Source organism: Thermobia domestica, chromosome 11, assembly GCF_964235325.1.
Source record: "Thermobia domestica chromosome 11, izTheDome1.hap1.1, whole genome shotgun sequence".
NCBI classification, from domain to species: Eukaryota; Metazoa; Arthropoda; class Insecta; order Zygentoma; family Lepismatidae; genus Thermobia; species Thermobia domestica.
In genome coordinates, this window is record NC_137464.1 from 17,203,630 (window position 1) to 17,218,910 (window position 15,281).

Below are 15,281 nucleotides of genomic sequence, written 5' to 3' on the forward strand. Positions count from 1 at the left end.
AAAGTTCCCGCAAGAAGCATACTTGAAATGTAGGTTACAAAACCAGGGTGTCTATCGGCCACGAAAGTTACGAAATCAGAAAACGGTCATGAAAGTCAAGAAAAAGTCAGGAAATTTAGCTTTTGGGTCACGATTTTTTAAAATTGTACAAATATAAGTACAGACTGGAGAATTTTGTTCTATAAAACGTCAAAATTCACCACCAAAAATGTCTATAGTCGCCTTTAGATGCTACCAAATCGCAAGCAAAGCACACTTTTATCGCATGCATGAATGAAAATTCGGCCTAATTCGCACCCAGATTCTTTCTTAAGAATGTTACAAAATGTTATTGTTTTGTGAAGAGAAGGTCACGAAATTTCATTTTGAAATTTTAGTAGACACCCTGAAAACACATGAAAGGAACATTATTCATATAAGTTTAAATTATTATTTAAAAATTAGTTATGGTATAATGCAGTCAAGAAGCTTAAGGTAAATATTTTTAAAGTATCATTAAGTAAGTGGTTCAGTAGTAGAGCCTCGCCTCTGATGCGTGGGGTCCCTGGTTTGATCATAGGCCATGAGTGTGGTGAACATATTAATATATGGGTTTTCTCATTGTTGGATTATTTTTATAAGTAAAATGGAAGCAGTTAAGATGTAGTACTGAAGAACAATGCTGCGCGTAATAGGCACGAAGAAATGATAGGGACGTATTAAAAGAACCAGACAAAGCCGATGAAACTAGACAAAGCCATTTAATTCGAAATTCAGAATGACTGTCGTATTTTTGGAAGGATGATATGAGACTGAGAACGTAAAAGACGAAAAGCAAATTATCTAGATATCAAGAAACTGTTAAGTCAACAGTAAAACAACTATTATAGATTAAACAAAATTTAAATCCATGTTGGTTACCATTCTTTAGTTGAGGAGAAAAGAAGAACGCCTTTAGTAGCCACTTTATATATTGGAAGATGAAAATTGCTAAATATTTTTGAAACGTAAACAATAATAAAATGATATTATTCGTAAGTAGAAAGCAAAAGCACTATTTAAGTAATGACGTACATGTTAATACATTTGGTATTTGTAAGTGTTAGACATTTTATTTGTCAATCTATAAAGTAAAAGTACTCAAGAGGTAACTCCCAGAGAACTTTTATGTATTGATTCATATACACAGTAAGTTAGTTCAGTTACTGAAGTAATTCGTGTTTTTTGTTTTTACTATTTTTTTCCCCCTTATAGATTTCATGTGGAGTGCAGTGAAAGATCCATTGGATGCCCCGTTGACATTTGACAGAGATGGTCTCGATTTGGCATTTAAGTACTTCTCAAGCTCTACTTTAACTATGCGTTTGGCTGGAATCACACAAATCAATAGCCACATCAATATCTTCAACGAGTTATGTAATAATGAAAGCATAATAGAAGTTGAAAATGTGGGACAGAATTTGGCCCAGTGGCTTATAGAAAACCAGATAATATCACATATTTTTGGACCAAATCTTCACGTTGAGGTAATTGTAGTAGAATTGAAGATGGGTTAGTGATTATAAAGATGAGGTTGGTATTGGTAGATTAATAGGCGGGAATGTTCGAAGCTAAGTGTATTCATTGATTCTGTATATTTCATTCCATTTCATGTTTTTCAAAGTACTTCAAAAGTCAGATTATATATTTTTGGGGGAATAAATTTATAGTATTTGTCCTACACCTACATGTGTCCTAAATGTGTAGGACTAATCCTACAATTTATCATTACATTACAAGTATATGTCCGAGTAGAAAAAAATGTAAAGCATATACATTATATATATGTAAAAGAAATCTTTTCATCTTTGCACATATACGACACACTGGATTTCATCCAACTACTTTACCTGAGATGCTTGTATCTCTAAATCTTAATAGAATTACGGACGATGTGTAATCGTAGTATACACTACAAGACTCAATCTTTAGACGACAAAAAGCACTGTTTATTCATGGAATTATTGCCACTTTCAATATTGATATGATCTCTAAGACTCCAGCAGTAACTATTAATCATTCGTTTTTTATTTCATTTCTTTCTTTTCTGGATGTACGTCACAAGAGAATGGTATAAACCTATTGTAGGAATAGATAGAAAAACATAAAACAATTTACAAAACTGACAGCATATTTGTCTCAGTTTTACGATTATCTGTTCTACTGGATAAGAAATTTTATGGCAGCATTGTTGTTGACATACTTCTACGAGTTCCTCTAAGAACACTTAGAAAGATCACAGTCCTTTTATTTTGTGAAGTTTGACATTTTGGATACTTCAGTAGTCAGTGTTACGTGTAGTGTAAATGTATTTATATATAAATATTTTTGTATGTTTTCAGATCATAAAACAAAGTCATGTAATTTTAAGCTTCCTAGCAATGGAAGGGAAGATTACGAATGAACATATTGATATTATTTGGCAAGCAGCTCAGCTAAAACACTGTAGCAAACAGGTCCATGACTTGTTACCTCCTCTGATTAAAAACTTAGAAGCAGGGCCAGTTCTTCATTTATATAGTCTGCTGTGTAAACTGGAACCGAAGGATCATACTGAACAGGTAGGAAGATATATTTTCTGTGGCAAAATTGTTGACGTATTTACAAATCAATATCTTATTGTTACATAAATTCCCAGGTTGCTAAAATGAAGATACCTTAACAGTGTGCGTATGTCTTATTATTTTGGGGGTTACATTTGATGTATGTCCACTTGATTTTTGCGCTTAATATTTTATGTAAAGAAGAAATCTGCTTTTGTTTAAGTTTTAAATTTTTGCACAGAATTTAATATGGCTGAAACAAAGTCAGTATTGTCTGTATCGAGAACGTAATCCAAATTGAACTGAATGTAAATATATATATATATAATATTCGTACTTCATTTGATGGTGTATTGTACATTAAAGTGTGGTAGTACAAAAAATTCATAAATGGATTTTCTTTATTAAAATTAAATGAATTGACTGATACTCAGGCTATGATATACTTCATTATACCAGCTTTGCCTATTATGTACTATAATTAAATAATAAACTAACCACTGAGCAAAGCAAACCAATTTTATTATGAAACTGATATCTTGTACAGGGTGTCTATCGGTCACGAAAGTCATGAAAAAGTCACGAAATCAGAAAACGGATATGAAAGTCGAGAAAAAGTCACGAAATTTAGCTTTTGGGTCACGATTTTTTTTTATCTGTACAAATATAAGCACAGACTGCAAAATTTTGTTCTATAAAACGTCAAAATTCACCACCAAAAATGTCTGTGGTCGGCTTTAGACGCTATTAAATCGCAAGCAAAGCATTCTTCTATCGCATGCTTGAAAATTCGGCCTAATTTGCACCCAAATTTGCTTTTGAGAATGTTAGGAAATTTTATGATTTGGTAAAGAAAAGGTCACGAAAAAGTCAGGAAATTTCATTTTGGAATTTGAGTAGACACCCTGTTGTAACAGTTTAGTTGACGAAACAGCTACACGATATTAGTTTTATAATAAAATTGGTTTGCTTTACTCAGCAATTAGTTTATTCTTTAATCAAGCTATGATATTTTCTGTCATAAATCGCGTTTTTCAAGACAGAATACTTAAATTGGCGTATCTCTTAGGAAGTTATGGCTAAAATAAATTTTATCCGAAGGAATGTATCTTCTTTTAAATTTAGCTGTACTTTAGTTAATCCTTCTTACACTTAAAAAAGAGATTAGTATACAATCTTGTTTAAAAAATTTTTTGCTGTTCAATTTCTTTTGGAAAGCTATATGTATTTTAATACATAATTAGGATTTTTAAAACTCAGGCTATTATTGTTTTGAAGGTAGAAACCAATGTGAAAAGCACACGAGTATCAAACCACTGTTACAGGCATAAATATAAAAAGATTTGTCATACGGCTATGAAGAAAACTTTTGAAATACGATTTTGTTTTGGCTATTTGTGCTTGTTCCAGAATTTCGAGGTTTGTGTAGTCTTCATGTTTTCTTAGAGAAATAGGCTATACATGCAAGTCAAAATTTTAGTGCCTGAGGAAAAATTGTATAATGATAAAAAATTTAAAAATTTTTCAGAGTTTGTACCTGGCATCGGCATTGATCAAATTTATTTGGACAAGTGGTGGAACGTATACTCATATGGCTAGTGAATCACCGTTTAGCGGTTTGAGTAAAGCTGCAATTGGGGGCATTAAGAATAGAAGACAGGAGATGAGTAGCAGCGAAAATTCTGTGAGCATGGAGGCTAGCAATTCAGAGGATGAACAGGTAATTTATTTTTTAATGGTGATTTAAACTGGGTAGTGTGCGGATAGCAGTAGACTATTAGCTGCAATATTCAAAAGTTTTAATATACATCTGTGTCTGTTCAGTATATATCGTCCCTCTCGAGACAAAGGGGCGTATCTCATTTTCTCATGTTTTCCAGGAGACAAGTTTAGAGATGTTATCGTAAAATTGTTTTATCGTGTCCTGTCAAAATTTAATTTGATCTCGTAAGTTACATATCTGATACGAAAGATAGCAAACTAAATTTTAAAAGAAGACGATAGGAAAAAGTTTAAATTTGTCTCCTGGAAAAGTTTAGAAGATGAGATTCGCCCTTTTGTCTCGAGAGAAACGATATATAGGCTGGATTATTTATTTTGATAGCCCCTTGTAACTTTTAGATTAATTAAAAAAAAAAAAAAATCTGCACCATCCAAATATCGGCATAGAGACATTCTTGAGCATACTCTGTGATACCACAATGTTAACGGTGTTGCCAGCCCAACATAAAGTTGCATTTTTCAAATGTCACTATGTTATGTTATATTTCAAATCTATATGTAAAAGGGGGGCGCGGTGGCTCAGTGGTAGAGCGTTCACCTCTGGTGCTTGGGGTCCCGGGTTCGATCCCAGCCCCCGCCAAGTGAACTTTGTGGTGGACAAACACCGTGTTTGTGGGTTTTCTCGGGGTTCTCCCGTTTCCTCCCACTTTCTTCATTCCACCATTCCATTCATCTCTCATCACCACCGTCTCCTTTAGCCTAACCGGCATAACCGTGGGACGTAAAACTTAAAGATTTCATTTCATTTCTATATGTAAAAGGAAAACACTTGTCACTTAGTGTTGCAAACTAAGGAAGCTACAGTATCATAAAAATTCAAATTTCGGTGAACTCTACAGTAATAATAACTCAAATAAAACAGACGGAATAGTGTACATCCAAAGTACTTTAGCAACTAGTACTGTGATCATAATATGACGAATTCCGAATAAATACGAACCAAGTTACTAGGAATTGAAAATTTTACCTTTTTTCAGAACCCTTTATTTCGAAAAACGCTTACGTACGTGGTTCATCTAGATGCATTGATGGCTTTCAATAGATATGAAGATCACAGTGCCATTTCATACGTTTCTGAAAATGTAATAACTGTTCAAGTTTGCAACACTGCCTAAAATTATGTAATTCCGAAACTTATTGTAATTATATCTACCAAAAAGTATTGTTGTAATGCTATAAAAGTAAAGTAAATAAAAAATTGTTTAAAAAATTGTTTAAATAGTAATAAAAATGTAAGTACCTTATACTGATAGATTTAATAAGGATGTTAGCACCTAGGCAGTTCACATCCATCACTGCCGTACACTAAGTACTTGTCTTAATTATTCAAGAAATTTCTAATGTGATGTTTAGTTTCTCTTTGTAATGTACTAAAAAGAGTCATATAACCAAAGAAAGAACACATTCTGTGGGAATTAAATATAAAAATGAAGGTAAGAGAAAAATATAATGTAGTGTAGTTTGTTATCTTTATAATGCAAGGAAGTTACATTCTATACTCCGCGTCATCTGAATTGGCGTATGGCATCAGCCAATAAGCTCGCAGTGCACTGTTACCAAACCTTCAGTGACGAATCTAATCATTCATAATTGTCCACAAATACGGACAAAATCAATTATGAATGATTAGATTCGTCACTGCGAGCTTATTGACTAAGGCAATACGCCAATTCGGGTGACGCGGAGTTTAGTCGTTGAAGTAAAAATGTTCAAGATGTACACTTATGTCCAAAATGATTGTCGCATATCTATAACTGTCTTCTTGTAAGAATATAATTTGATAATGATTTTGCTGGGTACTTTTAATACTGATACTATATATATAGTCAGGAAATGTATATTTGTGGTAAATTTCATAGGAAAAGAATTATAAACAGGAAAATTGGAATGAGTAAAGCAAAATCTTGCTAAATGGACAAGAAAGTTTTATTTTCGTTTTATTTTTCTTATTTACTGTTCTTTACACATGAAATTTGCCACATCCATGTCTTTGCCGATTATACACTTACTAACATTATAAGAAATACCAGGCGAATTCGTTATCAAATTATATCCCTGCGATAACATATTTATAGACATGCGACAATAATGTTGGACATGAGTGTACATTAGTTGTCGTTGCTTAAGTTAATTGACTAACATTATATTTCGTATTGCAGCCCGATAGTTCCCAGCAGAGTGAAATTCACAAGACGCAGAGTGAGGCGAGTGAGGGACCATCGCCTTGTAAACAAGCAAGAAAACATAGGAAGCAGCTGCATCATGGGACAGACGTTGAAAGTTCAGACGGTAAGCCACGAATAGTCAACTGAATAGTCATGGCATAGGAGAGCGTTTAATGAATCGGTAGATAGATTGGATATTTGTTTGTTTAGTTTCTAATTTGGTGTTGATCGAGTCCGGTTTGTCAGGACATGGATGCTCTTTCACGTAATTACATTGTCAAATAGATTTTGTGAATAGTACAGCAGTACGTATTCCTCAAAGCTCATCTTGAAAAATAAGTAAATAATAATTAAAAGTTATATAATAAATATGTTTGATTACTGCGGAGGGCAAAGGATACCAACGTAATTAGCAAGCTCGGGAATCGAACTTGGAATCCGTTCATCGCCCGTGCATTGACAGCTTCCCTAATAATAACCTGAATTGACACAAAGCTGTCCGCACACAAACTCTGTTACTATGCAAATTGTAATGTGATTCAAACAAAATAAAGTTTTGTTCTAATCTCACCACAAACAACCGCAACAAACCACAATATAGGAGTTACATTGAAAGCAATATACTTCAGCAGTTCGATTCTGTTATAGAGAACAGTATGAAATCAAATATAGGCGAACTGTGTACAGCAATAACGACGAAATCATTGAATAAAATGCATCCCCAGTTCAGTTGATTGTATTTGAGCTATTTATAACAGATACATACTTTGTTCTAAGTTAACAAAATGTTCTTAAAAAATGAATGAAAACAATTAAAATAATAGAAGAATTTAGTAACTAGTACAACGCCGTTCCATTTACTCTTCCACCATCTTGCGGAACGATGTGTCCTTCTTCCCGCTTTTCTGACGAAGCCCCGCCCACAGGTCTAGAACTCGGCGTGAAATGAAATCTCGGAACCCTCATATCATACGAATTTTTATTCATTTCGTTAGCACGTGTACTCTCATTGGCTGGAGCATTATCATGACGTATAAGAAAGGTATGTAAAAGTACGTTATCACAATAGTTCCCACGGATGTAGTTCAAACGTGAACGAAGAGTGCATTGTAACGTAAAATAAAAAGAAACGCAGAAATGAAACGAATGCACTTTTTAAAGTCCATTGCACGAAAGAAAATGAATATCCTCAAAATTAGTTCATAATAAATATCACTGTATCTTTAAAAGTATGACCACCAAAGGTAATTTCTCCTTTCTCACAAATAATGAGATATAGATTTATTATGGTAGCTTTTACTGTCTTAAAACACAGTTTAGAATACCCTGGCTTTCACGACATCCTCTGCCTTTCGGTACAAGACGAGAAGAAGCATCTCTTAGTGGGTAAAATAATTATAGGCGAAGCGAGCAACAAGACGAAACGTTATGAGACGCGAAAAAGTGTTAAAAAAAAGTAGTGACTCTTCGTGGATGCAAATAAGTGGTAAGTTTACTTCAAAAATCTTGCGAGCTTAAGCTTTTCGATCAGGGCTGGTGGTGTGTTCGTGTAGTTATTGTTCTCTTGGACGCCAAATAGCGTGGCGTCGAACGGCCTCTACTGTGAGGATTGATCTAGTATGGTGGTCTGTGCACCCGCCAACTGCAGCAGACTTAAGCCCCGCTCATAGTTCAGAGCCCATGTTTATAGTAAGTTTTGTAACCTTGGCATTGCATAAAGCCACAAACATTTAAACTTCTTTAAAAAAAAAAAAAATGATTTGAACTTCTAGCAGACACGAAATTAGTTACTTGGTGCGTTTCGTTTTGATTAAAACTAACCTGACGACGGTCGTAGAAAACTAGGCAGGTTGTTGAAATGTTCAGGCCTCCTGTACGTATTCCCCAGCTGCTGGATGCATAGTCGCCATCGTTGTAGGATGTTTTTTTTATTTTCTTTCCAAACCACATTTCCGGAGTAATGCAGCACCACTCCCGGACAACTGTACTGAATGTGAATCGTCCGAATTGGGACAGGACTGTCCTCTCAGAAGCTGTTTCAAAGAGTGTGTAATCCGAAGCGGGTTAATCAAGGGAATATGGTGGATGTTGCAACATACTGAATTCCAATTCCTGAAGGCTTCCTGCTGTCTGTTCGGATGTAAGTGATCTTACATTATCGTGTAATTTTCCTTGTTTAGCCCATTTCCTTGGACGTCGTTGCTCAACCACTCAACGCAGTCGGCAAAGGAGTTTACAGAATGCCATTGGTTCTTTTCCTCGTGGTGGAAGCCAGTTGATGAGTAGAATTCCATCCGATTCCCGAAATAAGAAGCCAGTTGCAGTGATGGTCTTGCTTTCTTGGGTGGGCCTTTAATTTTCCACATGGACCATTGTATCTTTCTTTCTCTCTCTGTCGCTCTCCCTTTTGTTTTTCTTATAACTAAAAAAGGACTCATCCTGCCGTCACGAAACGAGCAAAAAAACTGTTCTGGATTTGTATCATGTCACACTAATAGATCTTTGGAACATTGCTCACGCCCACGTTTCTGTTCGATGGTTAGTTTATGCAGCATCTAACGTGTACACACTTTCGTACTTTCTTCATCTTCAAATCCTGTCACAATGTGATAGATTGTTACCCTTCCCTAACCTGTCATGCCTATTACTCATTATGGCGTTGTTTAATTTCCGAAGCATCGCTGGCGTTCGTGATTCACGGAGCCTTTCTGGCCTAGTTCCTTTCTCTACACTAGGTGTCCAAGCTGTGAAACCAGGTATCTACCGAAACACAGTCGCACAACTTGGAGCTGCTGCACCACACACTACTCGAAGGCGTTGATGGATGAACCTTGCACATCCATCTTCCTTGCATTTGAACCACGTGGTCCATCTTTCACTGTGATTGTTGCTTTCCATGTTGTTTGTATGCAGTGTTTCACTTGCTCGAATGCATGCCACGTAGCGCCATCTGTAAATAGAAACGGATGAAATCCAATACGGTAAGGATGCAATCCAAGATCACTTCTGACAGATACAGTTTTCATTTCGTTCTTGGTGACACAAATGTTCTCATACGAGATACAGATTCAGTCAATATGGAACAACCTAAATATATTTAACACATTTTCTGTATTTATCTAGTTTAATTTCTGTAATATTTGTTTTCAAATATGTAAGTAAAGAAATGTGAAATTACGATAAATTAATGTTTTTCATACGTTGTTTCTATACCATTTTATTTTTTGTTTTTGAAGATTTCGTTTCAAAATGAAACATGTATGGTAGAGTGGGTGAAAAAGAAAGGAAAAAAAAAAAATACTGACTCCAGTAAAACTTGCGATTGCAGAGTTTATTGATTGTGATTATATTTATCATAAAAATCTGGAGAGCACAAAGTTTCTGATTAATCGGTTCCAAATAACGGCTTGTACGTAGAGGAAAGCATAGGCCGACACATGTTTGATGTTTATTTCCATTCAAATACGTTTCCATAGCGTTCATATCTTTATTGCGTTTATTTTCTAAACATTCTTATATCCGAAAGTTAAAAAAGATCTCACTTTCACTACGATACAGGTCAGCGCAAAGTTTAATCATTGAAACTTATGTAAGTAGTACATTTGTTTGAAACCCAACAGCAACAAATGATGCCGAAAGTTGTCACGCGTAACTCAATCATTGTAAATGTACTATTGAGAAGAAGGATTTTTTTTTTTTTGTTTGTTTGTTTTGTTTGTTTCCAAGACAATACCCAAAAGTGATCCCAAAATTCTGAGGTTTATCGTGGATAAAACGGGCTTTCAGAGTACTATATACGTAGAAAAAAATTCAAATATTTAATCATAACTCTGTCGGGATTATGATAATCCAATCTAATACACAGGAGATGCAGATGTATTCACTTTCATTCCTTCAGGGATCACTTTATAAATTGAATCATATAATGTGCAGAAAGTTGTTATAAGTAATTCAAAACCTCTGTTTGGGTAGATTCTTAGGTCATTATATTGTGCTTTTTTTATAGATCTAAAATCTTTGACTGAATTGAGGAGCCATTAACTAAAAAGGTTTTTCCTTGTGTGTCTAATACTGTTTGTCTTTTATAGCAAGCATTAAAATAGAAGAACTTGAAGGTGAAGAAATGAAGGATGAAGAATGCAGCGAGGAAGCCGATGAATGTTTACATGACGATAGCACTGAAAATCTTGATGTTTCCATTGAGTAAGTTGTTGTTATTTTGTTTGATTCTTTTAATTTGTTAGTGACTTCTGTTTAATTTCACAGTATGTATATTGATTCAGACTCCCATTTTATTGTAAAATACTGATAATAGTCGGTCTTTACCACATGAAATACGATTTTACTTTGGTATTTTTAATGTTAAGAGCTTATCAGGTCACGTTTTCTCTTGTATTACACTTTCGTTTAGTTAAAGTTATAAGGGCGACTTCTTGTTGAATACGATTTTCGGGATGTCGTGCGGAAAGAATAAATTCCAATAAATATACTTGATATATGTATGCAGGTAATAAATCTCTTTCTTTTAATTTGAACCAATCAGATATTTCCAGATGTCATCACATGGAAAATATACTCTTTCTTTGTCTTCAATATTGAATTTGTGCAAATGAACTACAGATTTGCATTCTTTCAAATGGTCTTCATATTCCAATCTTTGTTCTTTTTTAAGTCTAGCGATTCGTTCTTATGAGATGAAATTTACAAATTTCGTTCAATATTTCAAATCTTGTTCTTTCGTGTCCAACGATTCAGAAGAGACATGTAATCATCGTTAAATTCTTCCTTTGACATTTTTGAAATTCGTAGAACGAGATTCTGAAATGAGGACTTATTTAGTAGTTCTGATATTTTATAAATAACTGTAGTTTCAGCAGATAACCTCTGTCTCTATCAACGGTATTGAAGAAATTTCCACTGCAGTCACATGACCCCTTGTAATATAAACTTGGAGTATTCTTGAGGTATGGTTCTGATGCATAAAAGCATTTATCAACTTGAATAAAATGAAAAATTAGTTTATATATATTAGTTATTCATATATATATATATATATATATATATATATATATATATGAATAACTAATCTTGGAATAGTAATTGCAGTTTTCTTATAAAATTGTTTTCTGGAACATGTTGGAAATATGGTGCAGTAAAGACACTTCAAATCCATGTAACTGAAAAGGCGAAGTTGAACTCAAGATACAATCGATTTTCGTTGTCAAGATCAGGTTTTTCTTGGTTCTAATGTATCTTGAAATCGACTTTGACCTTTCAGTTACAAGGATTTGAAGTTAAGAAATAAATAGTTATAAATTTGTCGACACAAAATTAACTGAAGTTGTGAAACTTACGTTTTTGGTTTTTCGATACATTTGAGTACAGATTTTTTTTTTTTGAGTCATTATTTGTAAATAAATATTAGTTAATGTAGCATTTTTAATTTCTTTCGTTACCTTTTTGCTGTTTGTTTCAATTCGTCGAAAGTTTTTCAACACTCACTTTACTTTCTTCAGTGGGTGTGTACAGGTCATTTCACGTCAATGGTAACGAAATTCTGACCTTAAGAAAATCAGTGACGCCACCAGCACTTGATGGCGTTCCACATGATACCCCTGTCTTGCAGCAATTGCCCTATAGCAGAGTTTCCTTTACAGAAGACTGCGTTGCAGAACACTTTGATTCAAACGATCCCATCTTTTGTGACAAAGCAATTGTGCGGAGACTTCTGCTTCTTAAGGTCTGTTTCCACAAGAGAAACCCACAAACATCCATGGGAGAGGTATCGGGGATGTCTGTAAAGGGTATTTGTATGAATGCCCGTTTCACATGCCATCCAATCCATATATGCCTACTTTGCCATATAACTGCATGCCTTGTCCTGGTGAACAACAACATGAGATATGTCACTGCCATAGAGAAGAAATATGTCTGTAGAGTGGTTCCTAAATGTTCTTCTGGTAATAGGCAGCATTGATTTTAATCTTTTTGTCCACTTCGCCCAGTGAAAGTTTGCCGTTATAGTAGTAACCACTAACAACCATGAACTCACGTGAAAAACTTTCAGCATATTCACGTACCCAATCAGATCGACCTCTGGAATCACGTGGGCGATAGTAGATAGTCTTTTTTTTTGGTCACATCCCGACAGATACGCCAATGCTACATGCAGTGACACTATATGCTTCCTAGGGGGCACAGTGGCTCAGTGGTAGAGCGTTCACCTCCGGTGCTTGGGGTTCCTGGTTCGATCCCAGCTCGCGCCTGTGGACTTTATGGTGGACAAACACTATGCTCGTTGGTTTTCTCGGGGTTCTCCCGTTTCCTCCCACTTTCTTCATTCCACCATTTCGTTCATTTTTCATAATCACCGTCTCCATTAGCCTAACCGGCATAACCGTGGGACGTAAAACTCAAAAGATTTCATTTCATTTTACTACATGCTTCCAGAGGTCACCAGCCAGATGACGTTCGTAGAGCTTTCGGCTGTTGGTCTTCCTCTCCTGGACATGAGAAGCACGCAGCTTATGAACTTGAGCCTGGTGCTTTGCCAAGAGTTATAAATCTTGGTCTATGATGCGATTTACAGTTGCGGGGAAACATTGCACTACCTGTACAATCGCTGTTTGTGTTACCGGGTTTTCACGTCGTAGCAGGGAGCTCAGTTTCCGCACAACAGCGGGGGAACACTTACGCTTCCGATATGTTCGAGGTCCACTTTGACTGGTTCCAGCAACAGGTACGGTGCATGCTTTTCGGCAATTCAACACTGCGTTGATGCCCTTCTTTCACACATAGAAGGCTTTCGTCGTTCACTGTTTCATTATCTGGCAATAACTATAACCAGTGTCGGAAAGGCCACAAGTGTACCCCTCCCAGAAGACTGGGATTTTCGGTGCTATGTAACCACTTACACACACATGATCCGTCGTCTTTGCAAGTCAAACACAATACTTTTGCACTACTAACTCTGGTTGCTCTCTCCTGTGATCTCGTACTGCTTCCTGGTGTTCAAAATCGTTACCATGAACGTGAAACGACTTTCTGTAGAACAAACCGTTGTCCCTCACGTTCACATTCTCAAGAAAAGAGGGGCGCGGTGGCTCAGTGGTAGAGCGTTCACCTCCGATGCTTGGGGTCGTTCGTTCGATCCCAGCTCGCGCCGTGTGGACTTTGTGGTGGACAAACACCGTGTTCGTGGGTTTTCTCGGGGTACTCCCGTTTCCTCCCACTTTCTTCATTTCACCATTTCACTCATTTCTCATCATCGTCGTCTCCTTTAGCCTAACCGGCATAACCGTGGGACGTAAAACTCAAAGATTTCACTTTTTTTCTTCTCAAGAAAACTTGTGAACCTTTAGACTGGTATGATCCTCTGGTGTAAGGTGTTATACTGACTGTTGTAAGATTTTTTTATTACTAATTGTTACGTGTTGTTGTTTCATCATTTCTCATCGTCTTCTTGCTGTTTCATCATTAATTTCTCATCGTCTCCTTTGGCCTAAGAGCAAAAACTTAGGACGTAAAACTAAGCAATATAATACACACAAATAACAGGTAAGCAAAAGCTTTAAGATTTGACGAGTTCCTTTACCATAATTAAGTATGCATTCACAATATGAATTATTTTTCGGTATTCTTTTGATGTAATTTACAGGAAACATGAGTGTTCTTTTGAAGAAAGCGTTGAAGAAAAACTGAAAAAGGATGAAGAAGAACATATAGAATCGTATAGTGAAAATGATGCAGATGCTGATGCAGAAAGATCGGGAGGGGAAGACGGTCCTAATAAAGTGAAAAAGAAAGTGCTTCGGAAAAGGAAGAAACCTAAAAAGCTAGTGCAAGGTAAGAAGTTCCGTTATAAATTATTGTAAAGTATATTCGTCTATCAACGACTTAAATTTTCCTTAGCGTATACGTAATTTAGTACTGATATATATTATTATGTTGATTGATTTTTAGTTGTCACATTCTTTATTCAAAGCTGTAGTGTTTAAAAGGAATTCAATGTAACTTTCGTGCTGGCTAAGGAAGTCCACCAGCCACTTATTATTATTATTATTATTATTATTATTATTATTATTATTATTATTATTATTATTATTATTATTATTATTTTGACTTTCTTTTTCTATACTAATATAACAGATTTGGGGACCGTCGATTCTCCATTTAAGTATAACAACCTTCGAACTATTTTACAAGATATATTAAAAAAAAAAAAAAAAAAAAGGAACCAGTAAATATTTTATATCCAGTTCTCTGTAGGTATAAATATAATAAGGTTCAAAGAGTGAAAGTGTGCAACTGCGCCCAAAATCAAATATGGTTGTGTGGCTTGCCGTGTTGGTACTCTCACTACTACGTCACACAGTTCCTTTCATGATTAGTCACACATGCCTTGAGATCAATGTTAGCCAACTCGAACACGTGGATTGTACTCATATCTGAAACATAATCGCCAGTGTAAATACCAGACTTTTTTGAGCAAGATTAATTTAAACGCGTTGATTTTTCAGGGTGCGCGTGGTTTTGGGCTCGATTCTCGAAGGGACCATTGAATTTTCTGTATTGACCAAGCATCGTGAGTCAATTGAGAAGCTATTTGAATTAATGGATAAGATAGTGAATTGCAGTCTAAGAAGCAACGGCAGCGGCGATCGAAACCGAAACACGGAGTACACGTTATCCAAATAGAAGTCAACAGTTTCGTCTACCTTAATCTCCAATTGAGACTGTAACGCCAACCAACTATACCAGGGGGAATTAGTTT

General features: G+C 35.5%; 1 protein-coding gene across 1 annotated transcript in view; it reads left to right on the plus strand.

The window, feature by feature from the left end:
* Positions 1 to 15,281, plus strand: part of puf (ubiquitinyl hydrolase 1 puf) — a 151,054-nt gene that overhangs the window by 25,336 nt on the left and 110,437 nt on the right. Inside the window, exons 4-9 of the mRNA XM_081730121.1 lie at positions 1,234 to 1,505; positions 2,361 to 2,579; positions 4,090 to 4,281; positions 6,503 to 6,632; positions 10,597 to 10,711; positions 14,166 to 14,353. Of these exons, the coding sequence (XP_081586247.1) occupies positions 1,234 to 1,505; positions 2,361 to 2,579; positions 4,090 to 4,281; positions 6,503 to 6,632; positions 10,597 to 10,711; positions 14,166 to 14,353 (1,116 nt within the window). The remainder of the gene's footprint in view (positions 1 to 1,233; positions 1,506 to 2,360; positions 2,580 to 4,089; positions 4,282 to 6,502; positions 6,633 to 10,596; positions 10,712 to 14,165; positions 14,354 to 15,281) is intronic.